This window comes from Scyliorhinus torazame, chromosome 1, assembly GCF_047496885.1.
Source record: "Scyliorhinus torazame isolate Kashiwa2021f chromosome 1, sScyTor2.1, whole genome shotgun sequence".
In the NCBI taxonomy this organism is placed as follows: domain Eukaryota; kingdom Metazoa; phylum Chordata; class Chondrichthyes; order Carcharhiniformes; family Scyliorhinidae; genus Scyliorhinus; species Scyliorhinus torazame.
Genome location: NC_092707.1, coordinates 331,251,754 through 331,271,980, shown reverse-complemented (window position 1 = coordinate 331,271,980; position 20,227 = coordinate 331,251,754). Strand labels below are relative to the sequence as shown.

Here is a 20,227-nt window from a genome sequence, read left to right as displayed (position 1 = left end):
GTATATCCCACCGACGGTGCCCTCCCGCCTCGACCACCCCATCCCATAACAGCTCCCCCTTCTCTTTAGCAGCAGCAACCCAGTTAACCCCCCCTCCCCCCCCTCTCCGCTAGATCCCCTTCTAGCGTAGTTGCACCCCCCATGTTGCTCCCAGAAGTCAGCGAACTCTGGCTGACCTCAGATTCCCCCCTTGTCCTCGGCCCCCACTGTGCGAGGCCCCCTCCTTCCTGCGTCCCCGTTCCCGCCACAATTACCATAGCGCGGGAACAAAGCCTACGTTTCCCACTTGGCCCCACCCCTAATGGCGCATTTCCCTTCTCCTTCCCGTCCCACCAGCGCCCACAGTTCCCCCCCCCCCCCAACATGGGGAAGAGAGAAAAGTTACAGGATCGCAGAATTAACAAATTGAAAAATCATCTCACCCCCCCCCCCTTCCCCTTCCTCGCCCCACATAATCACCCCACCACTTTGTCCCAGAAGCTCTTTCTCTCGCCAGACTATTCCAGCTTCTCGTCCACAATAAATGTCCACGCCTCTTCTGCCGTCTCAAAGTAGTGGTGTTTCCCTTGGTGTGTGACCCACAGTCTCGCCGGTTGCAACATTCCAAACTGAACCTTCTTTTTGTGAAGCACCGCCTTAGCCCGATTGAAACTTGCCCTCCTTCTTGCTACCTCCGCACTCCAATCCTGGTATACGCGGATCACCGACTTCTCCCACCTACAGCTCCGAGTTTTCTTCGCCCATCTGTGGACCGTCTCTCTGTCATTGTAGCGGAGAAACCTCACCACTATAGCTGGAGGTATTTCTCCAGCCTTTGGTCTTCGCGCCAGAACTCAATAGGCTCCCTCCACGTCCAAAGGACCCATCGGGGCCTCCGATCCCATTAGCGAGTGAAGCATCGTGCTCACATATGTCCCGACGTCCGCCCCTTCTGCGCCTTCGGGAAGACCCAGGACTCTTAAATTCTTCCTCCTCGAATTATTCTCCAGTGCTTCCAACCTCTCCACACACCTTTTGTGCTGTGCCTCGTGCGTTTCTGCCTTCACCACCAGGCCCTGTATTTCATCCTCGTTTTCAGCAGTCTTTGCCTTCACGACACGAAGCTCCAGCTCTCGGGTCCTCTGCTCCTCCTTTAGCCCTTCAATCGCCTGTAATATCGGGGCCAACACTTCCTTCTTCAACTCCTTCTTCAGCTCTTCCACACAGCGCCGCAGGAACTCTTGTTGCTCCGGGCCCCATAACAAACGGCCACCTTCCGACGCCATCTTGCTTTGAGCTTCCCTTCCTTGCCGCTGCTCCAGAGGATCCTCCGTAATCCGGCCGCTATCCTCTCCCTTTTCCATGCTTGTCCGGGGGGATTCCCTTCTGGTTTACCGCACAGTGTTTTTGGCCGTTTAAATTGCCGTTGGGGCTCCTATTAAGAGCCCAAAAGTCCATTCCAACGGGAGATGCCGAAACGTGCGACTCAGCTGGTCATTGCCGCACCCGGAAGTCTAAACACCCATGTCTTGTGGTACAAAGGCATACCGCTCAGAACCTCCAGATTCATCTAGTCTGTGCCGACTTGTGATCTTGGCCAGAAAAATAATTTGGAGCACTGCACTCGTCCTTATCTTTGGGCTAACTATCAGCTAAGCTTCCTATTTCAAATCGCTTTCCAGTGGCCACTGCTGAAAACCACAGTGATGTTCAATAAGGGCAGGTCTGAGCTGTCTGCGATTCACTCAATAGTCAAATAGCATGCTAATCCCGACCGTTTAGGCTCAAACATCACAAATGCCCGCTTGGCAAGGTCCTTGGATAACTAACCTACGCGTGAACCATAAAAGCGGTTACTTGTTTGAAAGAGCAACGTTCTCCTCCAAGTCACACAGCATCGGGTTAGAAATATATCTCTATTCCTTACTTTTGCTAGGTCAAAATCTGATTTCCCTCCCCAACAGCACAGTGGTTATAACTACTCCACATGGACTGCAGCAGTTCAAGAAGGCAGTTTACCCACCACCTTCTCAAGGGCAACTTGGCCTTGCCAGCAATGCTCACATCCCTTCAACGAATAAAAAACAAATATTCTCTACAATCTGGGTGAAGAATATTTGTGTAACTACGTTTTTGTTTACTGTTCACTACCCGAAATGTGCAGAAGCCAATTTCCACACAGGTCACATGGCAGATTTGGAAGCTGCTAAAAAAAATAGCTCCGAAAGCAAAAGAAAAGGTATTACCTCGGTTTCAAACTCGTTATGGATCCGGACCAGAACCCCAATTTTCAACTAGTTATGGATCTGGACCAGAACCCCAATTTTAAACTAGTTATGGATCTGGACCAGAACCCCAATTTTGGTTAAGATCCCGGTATAGACTCTGGGGTGGTCCCAGAGGATTGGAAAGTAGCAAACGTGACACCACTGTTTAAAAAAGGTCGGCAGAAAGCAGGTAATTATAGGCCGGAAAGCTTAACTTCGGTTGTAGGGAAAATGCTGGAATCTATCATTAAGGAGGAAATAGCGGGGCACCTGGCGGGAAATTGTCCCATTGGGCAGACGCAGCATGGGTTCATAAAGGGTAGGTCGTGTCTGACTAATTTGGTAGAATTTTTTGAGGAAGTTACCAGTACAGTAGATAACAGGGAGCCAATGGATGTGGTATATCTGGATTTCCAGAAAGCTTTTGACAAGGTGCCACACAAAAGGTTGCTGCATAAACTAAAGATGCATGGCATTGAGGGTAAAGTGGTAGCATGGGTAGAGGATTGGTTAACTAACAGAAAGCAGAGAGTGGGGATAAATGGGTGTTTCTCTGGTTGGCAACCTGTAACTAGTGGAGTCCCTCAAGGATCAGTGTTGGGCCCGCAGTTGTTCACAATTTACATAGATGATTTGGAGTTGGGGACCAAGTGCAATGTGGCAAAGTTTGCAGACGACACTAAGATGAGTGGTAAAGCAAAAGGTGCAGAGGATACTGGAAGTCTGCAGAAGGATTTGGATAGGTTAGGTGAATGGGCTAGGATCTGGCAGATGGAATTCAATGTTGCCAAGTGTGAGGCTATCCATTTTGGGAGGAATAACAGCAGAATGGATTATTATTTAAATGGTAAGATGTTAAAACATGCTGCTGTGCAGAGGGACCTGGGTGTGCTGGTGCACGAGTCGCAAAAAGTTGGTGTGCAGGTGCAACAGGTGATTAAGAAGGCTAATCGAGTTTTGTCTTTCATTACTAGAGGGATGGAGTTCAAGACTAAGGAGGTTATGCTGCAATTGTATAAGGTGTTGGTGAGGCCGCATCTGGAGTATTGTGTTCAGTTTTGGTCTCCTTACCTGAGAAAGGACATATTGGCACTGGAGGGAGTGCAGAGGAGATTCACTAGGTTGATCCCAGAGTTGAGGCGATTAGATTATGACGAGAGGTTGAGTAGACTGGGACTGTACTCATTGGAGTTTAGAAGGATGCGGGGGGGATCTTATTGAAACATATAAAATTATGAAGGGAATAGATAGGATAGATGCGGGCAGGTTGTTTCCACTGGTCGGGGAAAGCAGAACTAGGGGGCATAGCCTCAAAATAAGGGGAAGTAGATTTAGGACCGAGTTTAGGAGGAACTTCTTCACCCAAAGGGTTGTGAATCTCTGGAATTCCTTGCCCAATAAAGCAGTTGAGGCTCCTTCTTTAAACGTTTTTAAGAAAAAGATAGATACCTTTCTAAAGAATAAAGGGATTTGGGGATATGGTGTCCGGGCCAGAGAGTGGAGCTGAGTCCACAAAGATCAGCCATGATCTCATTGAATGGCAGAGCAGGCTCGAGGGGCCAGATGGCCTACTCCTGTTCCTAGTTCTTATGTTCTTATAGAACCCAACTACTTGCATTTGGTAAAAATATGAGGAAACGTTACTGCACCATAGGAGTGATAACACTGATCAGTAGACAGTTTTAATGTTAAAATAAACTTTAATTTGAACACAGAATTAAGCACATTAGTAACAAAGAAATAGCTTTATAGTTAACAGGTACAGCATCTTAACTTGCTTCTTGAAACCTGCCTCTACATTCCAATTAAGCAAACCCATTTATTTCACATACCACTATATTTCACTTACCACTTGTGTATAAAGTTAACATCCAGATTTTACTTGCTTATCTTGGTGCAAAGTCCTTGGGGAGAGAAACCTTTGTTAAGGACCAAGCAGAAAACCTGCTCAACTTAGAGCCCTGGAAGCAACCCCTTTGCCCAGATAGATCTGGCCCCTTCCATTAGCTACACCGGCTGCACTCAAAGCACATAGCATTCTTTTGGCTCTTCTTACAAGATGTGCCTTGATTTGTTTAACAAGGCTCATCAGCACATTAGCTCTCTATCTGTAAACAGGTAAAATGGCTTTTAATATCATGAGCAAAATATTTCCAGTGCAAAAATCACTGATCACCTCACTGCTAAATTACAGCTCTAGCAGACACCGTCTGTATGCATTCTACCCTAGGTTTAATATTACTGCAAAAATACAAACTATAAAGTCTGACAATTTCTTATATTCATCACAAACTATGCTGTTTTATCCCCCAACAAACCTGGTATTTTACTCCGAATACGATGAAGCAAAAACAAGGTCTTTGAAATTATCTCAGGGCGTATGTGCGGTGGTGAGATTGAAATGTACGATAGGATAAAATCAGCTGGGGACACATTTGGACAAAAGCCTTCTAATGGCAACCTTTGTTGTTTCTGTAACCATTCGCTTACATTAGCGTCTGTGCAGCTGTGACTCATATGGTTTCACTTGAATGAAAATATTAAGGCAAGAAACCACCCGCTTATTTTGTTTTCATTCAACTTTACTGTAATTATTTTGTAAACTGCGTGCACAACAATGCACTAAACATCTGGAGAAGCAGGTAATTAACATGTCATACCAAATTAACGCATTTAATACGAAGCCCATGCATGCGATCATAATTATAGCTGTTTTCTTCCAAATGATACTGTAGCTTAATGTTTGATATAGTGTGCAAGTTGTGATTTTCTGTGTGTTCAGTACAAAAAAAGGGCAGCCATAACTTGCCATGGTTCAACTAATGCCGATCTCACACAACTCAAGTTTCACAAAGTGCACACAACAATGTTTCCCTCTATCATTACTCCACACAGAATTACAAAAAGCTCCAGTAAATTCGATGAAAGTGTTCCCATTTACTTTCAAGTAGTTATACTAATGATTACAATTAGTCTATTAATTGAAAAACATTTTCTGAAATGTACTGTACTGCCTGGCGCTCTTTCTAAAATCGACTCATTTGGTTAATTTATGTGCAAAGTACCACTCATTTGCATACCGTAACAGTATATTTAAATCAACTTTCAGCGGCGACAATCAGATATTCTATTTGCAATTAAAATAAAAATGCCCCAGTCATTTGTTTTCTTGGATGTGTAAAAATACATTATTCTTTGACATAAATCTTTTTGTTTTCTATGAACCAGTTTACTAAAAGTGCCAATCTTATGGTGGTGTTGCATACCTTTCTGATGTACCGGTATATATTTATGCAACTTGTACTTGAACTACAATATTTTACCAAAATTTAAATGGGAAAATTAGAAACACGACATGAAAGTGCATCAAAATATTATGAAACCATTTAAATCCATATTACCTCTGCAACCTCCACAGCAAAGCTCCCGCACTCGGTTCATCTGAATCTAATGTGCATGGTTCCCTCCCCTCGGACTAGTCTTCAGTTGTCATGACACACCACTCTAGAAGTTTCTCTCAAAGTTCTCCAAATCCGGTAATTCTTCTTAATTTCCAAAGGCCACTCAAAACCTACCCGTTTGATCCCACCTTTAGCTTTGTCCCCTTCTCACAACTTCCAAGAATCACAATCTTCCCCTCCCTCTTGTGAAAAGTCTTGAGATGTTCTGCTTGAGTTAAAGCTGCTATGTATGCGATTGTACGTTGCTGCGTCGTGGATTTGACCAACATCGCAGTAATGTGGGCAAGTTTTTACATGCAGTCCAAACAAGCAACCAAGTCTGGCTGAAGACAGCCCATTATAATGTGTTCCATTGAAATTATGAGAAAACCGTTGCTGGTGAGTTATGATGATTGAAATGTTAAATGTCCTTTGGAGTGGGGGAGCATTACAACTGAACCCAAGTCTATGCTCACCTGGCATGAGACATTCTCCACACCCTAACCTGCCATCAGAGATGAGGAACTGAACTGAAGCTCAGCACCTCTTTACTGGGTACAAAATTATATTGGATGGGAAGGGAAAAGAAACCTGTGAAGATTCGTACACAGATCCCGGCAATTGGTGTTCCAGGACAGCATTAGAAACCACTAAATGGGAAACTGCTTAGCACTGAGAGTAGGCACTCAACAATAAGGAGAAGAGAAACTACTTTAAAAAGAGGAAGTCTCACCCTTAAATGAGAGCCCATTTTTCAGGAACTATAAAAACTTATTAACCAGCATGCAGCCAAAGAGTCAATTAGTTTGTACTGCATTCAGAAATCAGTGTGATGTCAAACAAATTGTGGTTTGTAATATATTAGGAAGATTGTCATTCAAATACATTCATGCATCTTCAGGGCCAACGCTGCTTTACAAATTAGTTTTCAAAAAATATTTTGTAAGAACCCAGGGGCTGGATTTAATAGACACCAGCCAGCAGAAGCCCCACTTTGGGCAGGCCCGCCAAATTAATAGAATCAAGAGATCAAGGATTCTGGTGCGGGGGTGGGAGGGCTTCCTTCACAGTAACTTAATTTGAAGCCTACGTGTGACAATATGCGATTTTCATTTCATTTCATTTCAAAGGCCAGCAACATTACTGAATAGAAGGGCAACATGGAAGGCAGGGACTGCTGCCACAAGCCTAGGATTATCTCTGGACCCAGGACCACAGACATCGGGAAGGAGGGTCAGCAGCAGCGCAGCTGAATGGCTCTCAGCCCACCTCCTCGCCTCCCACTGCTGGATCGCTCAATCAGGCACCTTGCCGTTGAACGAGGGACCCCATCCCCGCCAGGAGTCCGCAATGCAAACCCAACCGCTTTTGGTTCTCTGCATGGTGGGCAGCCTGCCGGTGGGTTAATACCAGCGGTGGCAGGGCGAGACCCTTGTAATGAGCATTAATTGCCCAATGGCATGGAGATAGGAAGGCAGCAGGTCTCCACCTGCCAACCTCCCACCTGATTAAATGCCCCTACCTCCCACATCACCAAATCTGCCATATTTCATCTTAGGAACCACTTAACAAAAAGGATGTTCAAGACAACAATGGAGTTTCCTTTGTGCAGCATGTAAAATCCACCATTTACTAAACCTTGCCCTCTTTTTAAAAAAAAATCAAAGATGGAAAATTCTACAAAATTTCTTGCGAAACTCCAGCGTTGGTCAAACAATCCCGTACAATTCACAAGACATTGTAATGAACAATTCCTTTGGAATATTTGAATCATTATCCTTTCATAAATCATACAAAAACAAATATTTACCTAACTCCACTTTGAATGATTTAATCCAGACACCACAAACTGTTTTTGTTGGAAAACGTCAGGGTCATTATATTTAACAGATAAAAATTAGATTATGCTGCTGGTTTGACTTTTTCTTAATCTCTTTGTGGGTCACAAGGAAAGACATCTGATGCAGCTCTGTTGACACTAGTGTCCCATTACCTCTCCATTTGGCCATTTAATTTCTTCTGCCCTCCATCCCGTCACAGACTTCCTTGTGCCCTTTCACTTGCTCAAAACCTATTACATTTCTAACTTTTCCTAGTTTTGAAGAATGCTCAAAGGTCTTAAATGTTAACTCTATTTCTAATTCCACAGATGCTGCATTTCCAGAATTTTCTCTTTTTTTAAATCAAATTTCCAGAATCCACAGTATTTTGTATTTGTGCTGTGCTGTAGTAATGTTAGGTTGAAGATCATTTCTTGAACGATGACGACAACTGCTTTGAAAGCAACAGAGAGACACTCGGAAAAGGAGACATTAACAATGCCTGCTGGCCTGGGGTTCCAGGAGCGGTCACTGAATGGGGAGGGGATTAGGAACCATCAGGTAGGTTTTATGGAAATAGTGGACACGATTTAGCGGGACAAAAACAGAGTCCCGATTTGGGCGTGTTTAACAGGTTGTTTCTTGATGCCTGTAGCGCAGAGAACTACACCGCTATTTAGCAGGACTTGACCTTTTCTTTTGCCCTCTTTGAGGCCGTACTTAACTCATTTCCTATACTGACGGGCTTATTCGCGGATCGGGGTGCATTTTCGACTCCCCTTAGCCACCCCACCGCAGCCTCCGGACCTCCCACTACATCCAACTTGCCTCTTAGGGGGTCCGCAAGCCCACCCCCTCACACCTTCTACAAATGACAAGGCACCCCGGGCCCAATCCCTGGCATGGGCGACCTGCACCTGGGCATCTTGGCACTGCCAGCTTAGCACCCTGCAGCGCCCCTGCCAGCCAGAAAGTGCCACCAGGTCACCCTGCTAGTGGCTGGGTGCCAGTGCCAAGGTACCACCCTGCCCAGAGGCCGACCACCTAGGGGTCTCTAATGGCCTTTCACAACCACCTCCCAGGGTGCTGTTACGCCTGGTCCACGTTTGTATGGACCAGTGCTAAACGGCACTATGGCAAGGTCTTCCAGGCAAGGCCGTTAAGTTCCTGGGCCCTGGGAGAATACGGCGCACACATATTTAAATGCACCTAATGGCTCATTTAAATATATGTTAATCTGAATCTCGCCCAAAGGAGAAGTGCAGATCTCAATGTCTCACGAGATCTCATTAACTCTCGCAAGATTTTTGAGCGTCGCGAATCTTACAAGAGGCCTCTTGCAAGATTAAATGGCATCATCATATCACCAAATTGAGCATGACGAGGCCATTAAATCGCACCCATTGCTTGCATTGTACTGATCTTATACAACGTGTGAATTTGGAGTCAGACTATTTCAAGTCAGACAATTAAGTCTATTGTCAAGGTAATCCACAGGGGCCTCTGACACAAGTGCATCAAAAATTTGTCAAAAGAAACTAAAGTGTTGAAGGCAAAAAAGGCAAAAGGGTTTCTTCTATATCAGCTTATCGCTGTTAGCTCCAAGGATTTTATATGGAATAACGTTTGGCAATCTGTGATGAATGTAGAAATTGTTATATATTTTATATTTGTGACGAAGAACCTAGTTTAAGGTATCCAAACTGTGTGTCGGCTCAAGCTGCAAATTAAGAGGTAATTATTAATTTTAACCATTTACTTGTTTACAGAGAGATGCCTAATAGGATGTTGTTATGATTGCTGGCAATTCCCTGAGAGTTGATAATTTGAGAAATTGTACGTAGTGTTCCAGGTGATGGAAATTTGAGGAATTGTACGTAGTAATTCCAGGTGATGGAAAATCATAATGGGATATAGACTATGTAATTAATGGAAGGAGCCAGATCTGTCAGTAGTTTTGCAGTCTGTTAGAAGTTTTTAATTTGAACAGCAGTTTTGGCAAATGCGGTCACGTTGAGCTGAGGAGTCTGACAAGATGGAAGGATTTTCAGGTTGTTCCTGAAAGGGTCTCTCTCACCAAACATTCTCCACAGATAAGTTAACCTGTTCTGCTAACTTTATTTATTTGGGTTGCTTTGAATATTTATAGTGGAGGCGTAAGGTTAAGATTTTCTTTCTGTTTAAGGACTGTTTAACTGATAATTGTAAAGTTATTTTCTTTAAAGTTAATGTGGTTAATTCTGTGGTTAAATTAAAGTTTGTTTTAACATTGGTCAAAGTCATCACTCCTGGAGTGATGTATCCTTTCCTCAAGTTGACCAAATTTAATAAAAAGTGTTTGGGGTTCTTGTCTGGTATCCTAACAAATGTTGGGACATGGTCCAGGATCTTAACAAATCTCAATTATGTTTTATTGGGCTTGACTCACAAATAAATTTGTCTCTAATTTGGCACAAAATTGATGATCTCGCTCACAGAGGCCACATGCTGACTGATGCAATTAGAGATGCTCTTTCTTAGTTAGGGCTGAGGCATTTGTTGGAGCTGGAGAGGTGCTTTACTCTGTGTATAATTGTGTTAGGAGCGCATCTATTGGAGAAAGAGAAACTTTAACATCCCGGTCCATTTCAACATGAACATTCACACATTAAAATATTCCAAAGTTAACATTGCCCATGCATTTAAGAGCTCTCTGCAATTCATTGTCTTGGTCGAAAATAAACAGTTCCAAAATAAATTTTGAAACTCGTATGCAGACAATACTATTGGCATATATGTACTTTACAATCAGGAAGCCTCCAAAAGACAATAACCTTTGCTAGACATACCTTGAACTCCTTGAAGAAGCAGATCAACTCCATCCCTGTAGAAATTGAAGGCACCTTCAAAATCTTGTTCTGCCTCCTTCTGCAGAGCCAGCTTTATCTGCTCCCCTGCCTTTGCCAAGTAGTCACCTCCTCTCCCTGTTCGAAGTTTCAGGCTCCCAATTGGTTGTGACCACAAACCTTTGCTTCCTTCTGCTCCATCTTTGCTCCTCTCCTGCTGAGGAAAAGTCGCTGATCTTGCAGGTTCAGGGGAGGAACTAAGTCTTGTAAATCTGCTTGGGGAACTTCTATTTGATGCCATTCCATCATCACATTCAGCGAGAGAATCCCCGTCCACCGTCAGCGACAGCAAGTCACTATCACTGGATAAACCTGGTTGGTCGTGATCTATGGCAAATGACGGAAGGAGAAAAGTATCAGTAAATACATTTGTGGAACAGAGTACATTATTTTAAACATATTTCATATGGGCACTGGCCCACATTAGCTTCAGCAGGAAAGGACGTAGCCAAGATTTAAAGACCCAGAATTCTAATGGTGATTATAATTCAGGTCCAATTCCTCTGAATAAATTCATTAAGAATCTATTTTTCAAGAGGCTCCCCGTGAGTGAAATACACCTCAGAAGGTAGAAGCAAAGTTACGCCTTTTCATTTTCTGGTGAGCTCAGACACAAAGAACTTCTCAAGTAGTCTTTTACGGTCCCTTTGCAGCCGGGTCAGGGCCGGAAAATGTGATGAGCCATTCAAAAGTCCATTTACTTCGGCAGAAATGGAAGATCCTGCTGTTAGGATATGTTAAGATTCTGTCCCTTATGCTAAATAGGAAAATAAGCAACCATGGCCAGTCTGTGGATATTTGCACGTTACGGTGATTTCAAACTAAAGAACATATGCTGTGTTTGCCCAAAGTTAACAATTTAGTACACTGCTCCCAAAAATGTTACAACCTGAGCATTCGATTTTGAGAAGGAGGGCAAAGGGCTCAGCTATCCCAATACAATATATGCTTGCCACACATTTATTAAAACTAGTTTCCGATTATGTTACATCTCGATGAGAAATGAGGTCTGGAAATCTGCATTTAAACCAAAAACATTTTACAATTTCTTGCATGCATCAAATATTAAGTATCTACAATCCTTTTTTTCTAAATAAAAGTCCTCCTGCTCATAACATTCTCTATACGTGGAACATTTACTCCTTTTAATACTTCTAGTCTTGCTACTGCCAGTACATTTATACATATTTCACCCAGGTCCATTTTCAAAGTTAGGTGGTCGTTCCCCACAGCACCATCCTACTAAGAATTCAGACGATAGGGACCCTGGCCTAGCACTCCCTCATGTGACATTCAGCGATATCTTCCTTTACTCTTCTTTATGCCACCTCCTGTCCCAAACAAAGGTGCCTCCTGCCAATGGCCAGTCCAACCCCCGGCCCCTCCACCTGTCTGATCACATTCACTCCAATACGAAACTGCTTCCGTGCCAAATTCTTGACCGCCAATCAATAGTAGACTGGATATGGTCAACAACCAGCAGATTATGCACTCTCGGTCAATTAAAACCAGTTGCTAGCTGACACGGCAGAATTTACTGTACCGGCCTCCCCGAACAGGCGCCAGAATGTGGCGACTAGGGGCTTTTCACAGTAACTTCATTGAATCCTACTTGTGACAATAAGCGATTATTATTATTTAGCAAAGAAAATAGTTTCAAAGGTTATACAGGCCTGTTAGGGAGAGGAAAGCAGGTTAGTTCCCTGAAATTATTGATGCAAGTGTCCAATACTACACACTTGGCAACTCCCCACTTCTACCTAACTCTCACTCAAACCCGAGGAATCTCCCTTCCAGTCTTGATACCACACAACCTTCATCTACAGTTCCTCCACACCACAGTACCTATTTCTGTTAAAGTCCTGGGCCGTCCAAACCAATAAAACCGGAGTACCTCTTTCAAAATTTCACAAAGCTTTCAACACCGCCATTGTTCCCTAACCCAGTCACTCTCCACTGGCGCTGTATGATCTTCCCTGACATCTTAGTCTTTTACTTAGAAGGTAAATAATTGAACCAGCATGAAAAAACAATTCCACCGAGTTACATTCTTCGTGGAAAAATGCACACAAATGGAGAATGGAAGATGACAAATTGACGGTCACACCATATCAAATTTTGCTCAGCTTAAAAGTGTTCCTTGGAAGAAAGGATGGGCCTCAATGTTTCAGACAGGATAGAGTTTGGATGTGGTACCCATAAGACGTAAGAGAAGTAGGCCATTTGGCCCATCGAGTCTGCTTTGCCATCCTGACTGATGAGATCCTGACTGATCTGATGATAAATCCTCAACTCCACTTCCCTGCCTTATCTCTATAACCCCAATTCCCTTATGATTAAAAACCTGTCTATCTCAGCCTTGATCATACTTAATGGCATAGCATCTACAGCTCTCTGCAGTAGAGAATTCCGCAGATTCTCTGTGGAGGAAATTTCTCCTCATCTCGGTCTTAAATGGACAACTCCTTATTCTGGATTATGCCCTCTGGTCCTGTTACGTTCTGGTGCTTGGCCGGACAGAATTAGTGCACTAGAGAATGTCTTGTTTGTGACTAGTTGAATGTTTATTGTTAAATAATGATGTGGGTCAGATAACAGTAAGAAAATTACCAAAATTTACTGGCCACTATAGTACTATTATTAAATTATCTAAGAGCTACTACAAATGCACCTATCCACTATGATGACTATCTCCAGACTCCCGGAGGTAACAGTGTCACGTGGTTGTTATTTACTGCCACCTGCAGTTGGAGGTCGTATCTATTAATATTTACATGATTGCTTATGCATATCATCACATCCCCTTTCCTTTGGAAATTAACAATATTTACATATATTATTTAAATTTAATATACAGTACCATTGACATGCATAATGCTTCAATTATTCACATGTTTAAACATTATTTAAATGTTTAAAGTCCAGCACAAATTCAATCTGTCTGGCTTTCTTCTGTGTCTTGTCAACCTGGTTGAACTTATGTGTTTGACTAGTTCTCAACTGTTGTTGAAGATGGTTTGCGCTGTGTTTCTGTACTTTGTACATTTTCAGTTTGTTCTGCTTCTGTGTGCGGAGGTCAGTTGTCCTGAGATCGCTTTCAACATCATCCGGTGGTTCTGAAACAAGGGGTTGTTAAACTTTCAGCAAGGTTCTCCTGTTTCTTCATAGAACTTGCCCTCCATCCTTGATGATAATGATGTATGACTGCGAACCTGATGGTTTATTACGTTTGCACACTTCAACCATCCATTTCCATCCAAGATCTTCTACCCTGACTGTGTCATTCTTTGCCAACTGTTGCAGACATCTTGTCGATCTTTCATAATACCTCCTCTGCCTCCTTTTTTGAAATGTGAGCTTCTTCACAAATTTTCGATTAGTTGGTTCCTGTGTGCGATATGGTAAGATAGTTCTAAGTTGTCGATTCATTAGCAATTGTGAAGATGATAACTCATTAATCAATGGTGTTGCTCTAACGCGACATATGGATCTTCCCGACTGCCCATAGCTTTTTTGAGTATCTGCTTCACAATGTGAACACCTTTTTTCAGCCTTCCCGTTGGTTTGCGGTTAAAGAGGACTAGAAGTAATATGTCAATAATCATAGTTCTGTGCGAACTCCGTCCATTCATGACTGCTAAAACATGGGCCATTGTCGCTCATGACATTGAGGTATTCTATGATGAGCAAAAATGTCCTTAGTATGTTTGATGACACACCTGGCTGACGAGTTGGCTAGTTGTACCACGTCTGGAAAGTTAGAGAAGTAGTCGATAACCAACAGGTATTCTTTTCCTGCCAGATAGAACAGATCCATTTCTACTTTTTGCCATGGAATCATTATTATTTCACCCATTTGCATTGGTTCTTTTGTTGGCTGTACTGAAATTTGTGACAAGTTTCACAATTTTCTATCATGATCTGAATGCCTTGATTGATACCTGGCCAGTATACCATTTCTCTTGCTCTTTGGTTGCCAAGCCAGTATACAATTTCTCGAGCTCTTTGTTTGCATTTTTCTATGTCCACATGCCCCTCATGAATCTTCTGTAGAATCATGGATCTGAGAGATTGTGGTATGACAATCCTGTTTTGCCAGAGCAAAAAAACCATTGGCTGCACTTAGTTCTGCTCGAGTTTTATATGATTTGCACAAGATCCTTTTGGCCATCCATCACTGAGATATTTTATGATCCGCTGTAATATTTATTGGTTTCTTCTGATCAATTTTGATTTCACATCGGACACTAGAAGAGTTTCTGTCACATTCACGTGTACTTGCACATCCTCATCCATGCATTGTTCTTCCATCATATCCGTAGCTCGAGAGAGTGCATCAGCTATAATAAATAATAATAATAATCATCATCTTTTATTGTCACAAGTAGGTTTACATTAACACTGCAATGAAATTACTGCGAAAAGCTCCTAGTCACTACGTTCCAGCGCCTGTTCGGGTGCACAATGTTTTCCTGGAGTATATATGAGATTGAAGTCGTACCTCTGTAACATCAGCAACATCATAAGTTGAATTCTTGTTGACACCTCCTTTACATTTTTCTTTATTACCGCTACAAGTGGTCTATGATCTGTTTCAACTAAGAATGTTGGTAGGCCATATATGTAATCGTAGAATTTGTCTAAGCCGTTCATCAGACCCAAGCATTCTTTCTCGATCTGAGCATATCTACACTGTCAGTCATTGGCCTTGAAGCATAGGCAATTGGAAGCCAATATTCATCATTGTCTTGCTGCAATAACACTGCTCCCAACCCATTTTCAACGCAGCTGACAATATTTTTCTCTTCTTTGTAGGGTCTCAAAATGCCAGCACTGGAGCCAGTGTCAATGCTTCCTGTAGCATTCACCACTATTGCTCACATCTTTCAGACCATTGGAAAGCAGTATCCTTTTTGATAATTTCCCACAAGCATGTTGTTTCTGCTGATAAATTAGGAATAAATTTTCCTACGAAATTCATCATACCTAGCATCCTGAGGAGTCCTTTTTTGGCTGTTGGACATGGCATGTTTAATATTGCCTTTATCTTCTCCTGATCAGGTTGTATACCTCGAGCAGAAAGTTTGTCTCCCAAGAATGTAATTTCGTCGACACCAAACTGCCATTTGGCTTTATTTAACCTGAGACCATACTTTTTAATGCTTCTCAGCACTTTGATAAGCTTTTCGTCGTGTTCTTCTTTTGTTGAACCCCAAACGATGATATCGTCTATGTACATTCTAACACCTGGAATTCCTTCTACGATGTGTTCCATTGCCCGATGGAAAATGTCAGATGCTCAAATAATGCCAAATGGCATTCTGAGAATACAGTATCGCCCGAATGGAGTATTGAATGTGCACAGCTTTGTGCTTTCCTCATCCAACTTCAGTTGCCAAAAACCCTGCGAAGCATCTAGTTTGCTAAAGCATGTTGTTCCTGACATCTCACACGTAATCGCTTCTCTTTTTCGAATTGGATAATCTTCTCGCTTTAATTTAAATTGAGATCTTTGGGATCCATGCAGGTTCTCAGATCATTATCTTGTTTCTTCACGCAGACCATAGAGTTCACCCAATCGGTCGGATCTTCAATACGTTTTATCACCCCCAGATTTGTCATCCTGTCCAGTTCATTTTTCAGTTGATCCTTTAACGCAGCTGGTACTCAGCTTGGTGCCTGTATGACTGGTTGCGCATTCTCTTTCAGCTGGATCCGATAAGTGAATAGCAAAACTCCGAATCCTTGAAATATTTCTGTAAATGATTTAAGGATTGAATCCACTGATGTACTTTGCGCGGTTACAGCACAGTCAGCACTGTATCCAAAGAGAAAATACTGGAAAATCTCAGCAGGTCTGACAGCATCTATAGGGAGAGGAAAGATCTAACGTTTTGAATCCAGGTGACCCTTTGTCAGCACTATATACTCTTTTTACCAATTCGAGTGCTTCACAGGCTTCCACTCCCAGTAGTGATTCATGCTCAACCTCTACAATGGAAAATTTCACTTTATGCATTTTATTCTTTACACTGACCTCTAGTTCACATACCCCTAGAGTGTGAATTCTTTTGCCGTTATAATCCTTAAAAAGTACCGTTTTATTGAAAACATGCGATTTAATTTTCATTTCTTGCATATCCAATAAACTTATCAGATTGTCCCATGTCAAGTTTAACATACATTGACTCATGTTTTATTAATCAGAGGAACTGTCCGGTTATCTCTTTGAACAATTATATTTACATTGCTTGTACTGCAAATTTGCTTTGAAGACTTTTAACTTGCATCCCATTATAATGCTCATCTTCACTAGATATCACATCAATAAAAAAAGTGTCTTCCAGATTGATCTCTTCAATCACGTTGATTGATTTTTGTATTTCCGTTTTGTATTTCCGATTTTTATATTCAAAAAACATTGTTTTGCAAAATGAGATTTGCCTTTGCACTTAGAACACACTTTTCCGAATGCTGGACATTGTCTTTGTAAATGCTTGTTGCCGCAACGCTTGCACAAAATGGTGTATCAGTTACTCGTTTAAAATGGCCACCGCTGCTGGGACCATGTTTTACCTTAGGGTGTGTCACAACACTAATGGCATAAGCTGCATCTCCGATCTCCGCGGCAAAATTATTTTTAGAGTGCTAATCTGCTGCGCAGCTAGAATGGCAAATTTTATTGGCGTTGTCGAGCTGGAGTTCATTCTCCCTCAACAATCTTTCACGAAATGTCATTGCTAATCCTGAATACAATTTGATCGGGGATCATGGACGCTTGCAAAGTTACATGTCTGAGCTTTAACCCCAAGTCTGTTAACGATTCACCTGCCTGTTGTGTATGCATGTGTAAAACGTACCGTTCAAACTTTTGGGGTTTTTTCAGTGTACAGTGTCGATCAAAATTTTTCACAACCTCGTCAACATTATTTCTATCAGCTTTGTTATCGAATGTGAAGGTATTAAAAATTTCTACCACCTGTGGACCTGCTACAATGAGCAGCAACGCTATTCTCCGTTCATCAGGCTGTGCCGAAGACCTCGATCTGCTACGTAGAATGTGAATTGCTGTTTAAAAGCATGCCAATTCGCATCTACATTACCAGTGACTGGAAGCTGGTGTGGTGCTTCAGACATTCCATAAGGGTGACTAGCGGTGGGTTTTATATTCTGTCAGTACCCTACGTGGTTACTAGAATTTTTTTTAAATTTCTGTTTTCTTGTCTTGGTCTCTGGTCTTCTTTTATCTTCAGAACCATTCCTGGTACCATGTTACGATCTGGTGCTTGGCCGGACAGAATTAGTTCACTAGAGAACGTCTAGTTTGTGGAGAGTTGAATGTTTATGGTGAAACAATAATGTGGGTCGAAAACAATAAGAAAACTATCAAAATCTACTAAATACTATATTACTACTATTAAATTATCTAAGGGCTACTACAAATGCAACTTTCCACTACGATAACTATCTGCAGACTCCCCAAAGCATCAGTGTCACGTGGTTGATCTTTACTGCCACCTGCTGCTTGGAGGTTGTATCTATTAATATTTACATGATTGCTTCTGCATATCATCACAGGTCCGAGACTCTTCCACAAAGGGAAACAATCTCTCTGCATCTACCCGGTCAGGTCCCCTGAGAATCCTACGTCTTAATAAGGTTGCCTCTCATTCTTCTAAACCCCAATGAGTACAGGTCCAACCTACTCGACAAAACACGCAAAATCAGATTCTTCACAGCCTCCTTCATAAACTGCAGCAAGTTGGGAGTAATGGCTGAGGTCTAAGAAGTGTGCAGAACAAATAAATACATTTACATTAAACCAACAATAACGTAGATGGAAAAGACCAACTGCACATGGGGGTGGCACCAACAGGAGAGACGCTGCAAATCGTTGAAAACTCCCATCAAAGCAGAAAAGTTTCTGTATTTCTCCAAATGCTTTCTTTTAGTTCATATGTGCACATTTTCAATTAATTCAAAAGTGGCATCCTTCTAGTGCACAGGGTATTTGGTGAAAAGCCAAACACTTACCTTAAATATCTTGCAAGAAAAAAAAAAGACAGTTGTTACGGAATCCTCGTCCAGGAAAGAAACCTAATCCCTTATAAATTGATAATGCCTGAATAGTTGATCCAGTAGCGCACGGCGTTACCCTCAGGCAAAATATAACCGCCCCATTGCATCCAAACTCATTCAATGTAGTTTATGTATATTTAAAGAATTAAGCAATTAATGTGTAATAATGTCACAAAGGTTGCCATTTCATTAATAACATTACAAACTTCCCACATGGATTCAAAATTTCATAGGTCATCATAATGTTAATGCTGCCAACTGTGCATATCATACTGAGGATTTTATGAAAAATGCCATTTGGCAAATAAGAAATGATATACAAATGGCCATTTATGAGCAAAAAAACAACTGAATGTGGCCTTAGGGTGCAACTAAATTACATGTTTGTGGATTCAAGTTATATTACTGATTGCACTTTACTTTGCGCGCAGCTTAAAAGAAATTCTGTGCATGCATGATTGGAGATCATATTAAAATTCAATGACATAGACGGCTCGGATAAGCCATCACAATGTTAAAGAGCTTGTCACAGTAATGCTAGTTTAAAAAATATACTGGTAAGTATGGTGGCCTATTGAATTAACTTTCATTTGTACGCACAGCTACAGGAAAAGACAGGGTACAAAACTATTTCCACTGATTGGAGATTCAAAAACTAGAGGGCATAGTCTAAAACTTAGGGCCGGACGGTTCAGGAGAGATGTTAAGAAGGACATTTTACACAAGGGTGGTAGAGGTTTGGAACTCCGCTCCATAAACGTAAGTTGAAGCTAGAACATTTATTACTTTTGAATCTGAGGTAGATAAAGGGTGGAATTTACCGACCAATACACTGCGTGTTTTTCGGTGGCGGAGGCGGCTCGCCAGCGGGATTTTCTGGTTCCACCGTTGTCAAAGGGATTTCAGTCGACTGCACTGACATCGCCGGGAAACCCGTGCGGTGGGACTGAAATATCCTGCTGGTGTGAACAGCCGGTAAATTCCATCCAATATCTCTAAGGGATTTGTGCCAAAGGCAGTATAAGGAGTTAAGCCACAGTTCAGCCATGATTTCATTGAATGTTGGGATAGACTCGAGGGGCTGAATGGCCTATGTAACTGGATCCTTGTGCACCATAATTTTGTGCCTGATGGTTCAAAATAAAAATCATCATTGTAACCGGATCCATATCAGCAGCTCAGCAACAAACTCGTGCTGAACACTCCTGCATCCCCTCCCTAAATGCCACAATTCAGTCTCTCCACCAAAGGTTTTTCCTGCAGTGCCTTCTTGAACCTTATCCAGTACCAATCCCAGACTCAGAATACCTTCTTTGTTCCCGCAGTTTATTTTCTAAAGCTTGCACTTTCAGCCAACTCAGAGATGCCTTTCCTTATCCACCAGAAAAAATGAATCATTCTTTTATGGAATACAAATCAATCCTTAAGTGTACCTTGCCAGCGCAAAATGGTGAGGTCCAATGGGGGTCAGCAATGCCAAGGACAATTGGCAACGGAGACTTGCTTTGTCAAGCAACAGGGGCTGCGCACAGCAAAGTGAATGCACACCATTGCTATTAAATCTACAGTCCAGAAATAATATTGTGCAATGAAGTGGAACAGCCTAGAAAGCTGGTGTAGATTTAATAGAAATGTGCAAAATTACGATCACTTTAATAGACTGGGGTGGTGGGGGTGATTTACCACTCAACCAGCCACATGTTTTGTTGCAACGGGAGGCAGCCCACCATTGACCGGCGGCGAGATCTTCTGGTCCT

At 42.2% G+C, this 20,227-nt stretch overlaps 1 protein-coding gene across 1 annotated transcript in view; it reads right to left on the bottom strand.

The window, feature by feature from the left end:
• rps6kc1 (ribosomal protein S6 kinase polypeptide 1) overlaps positions 1–20,227 on the bottom strand; it is a 225,286-nt gene that overhangs the window by 122,741 nt on the left and 82,318 nt on the right. The window contains exon 7 of the mRNA XM_072508923.1: positions 10,335–10,718. Within this exon, the coding sequence (XP_072365024.1) occupies positions 10,335–10,718 (384 nt within the window). The remainder of the gene's footprint in view (positions 1–10,334; positions 10,719–20,227) is intronic.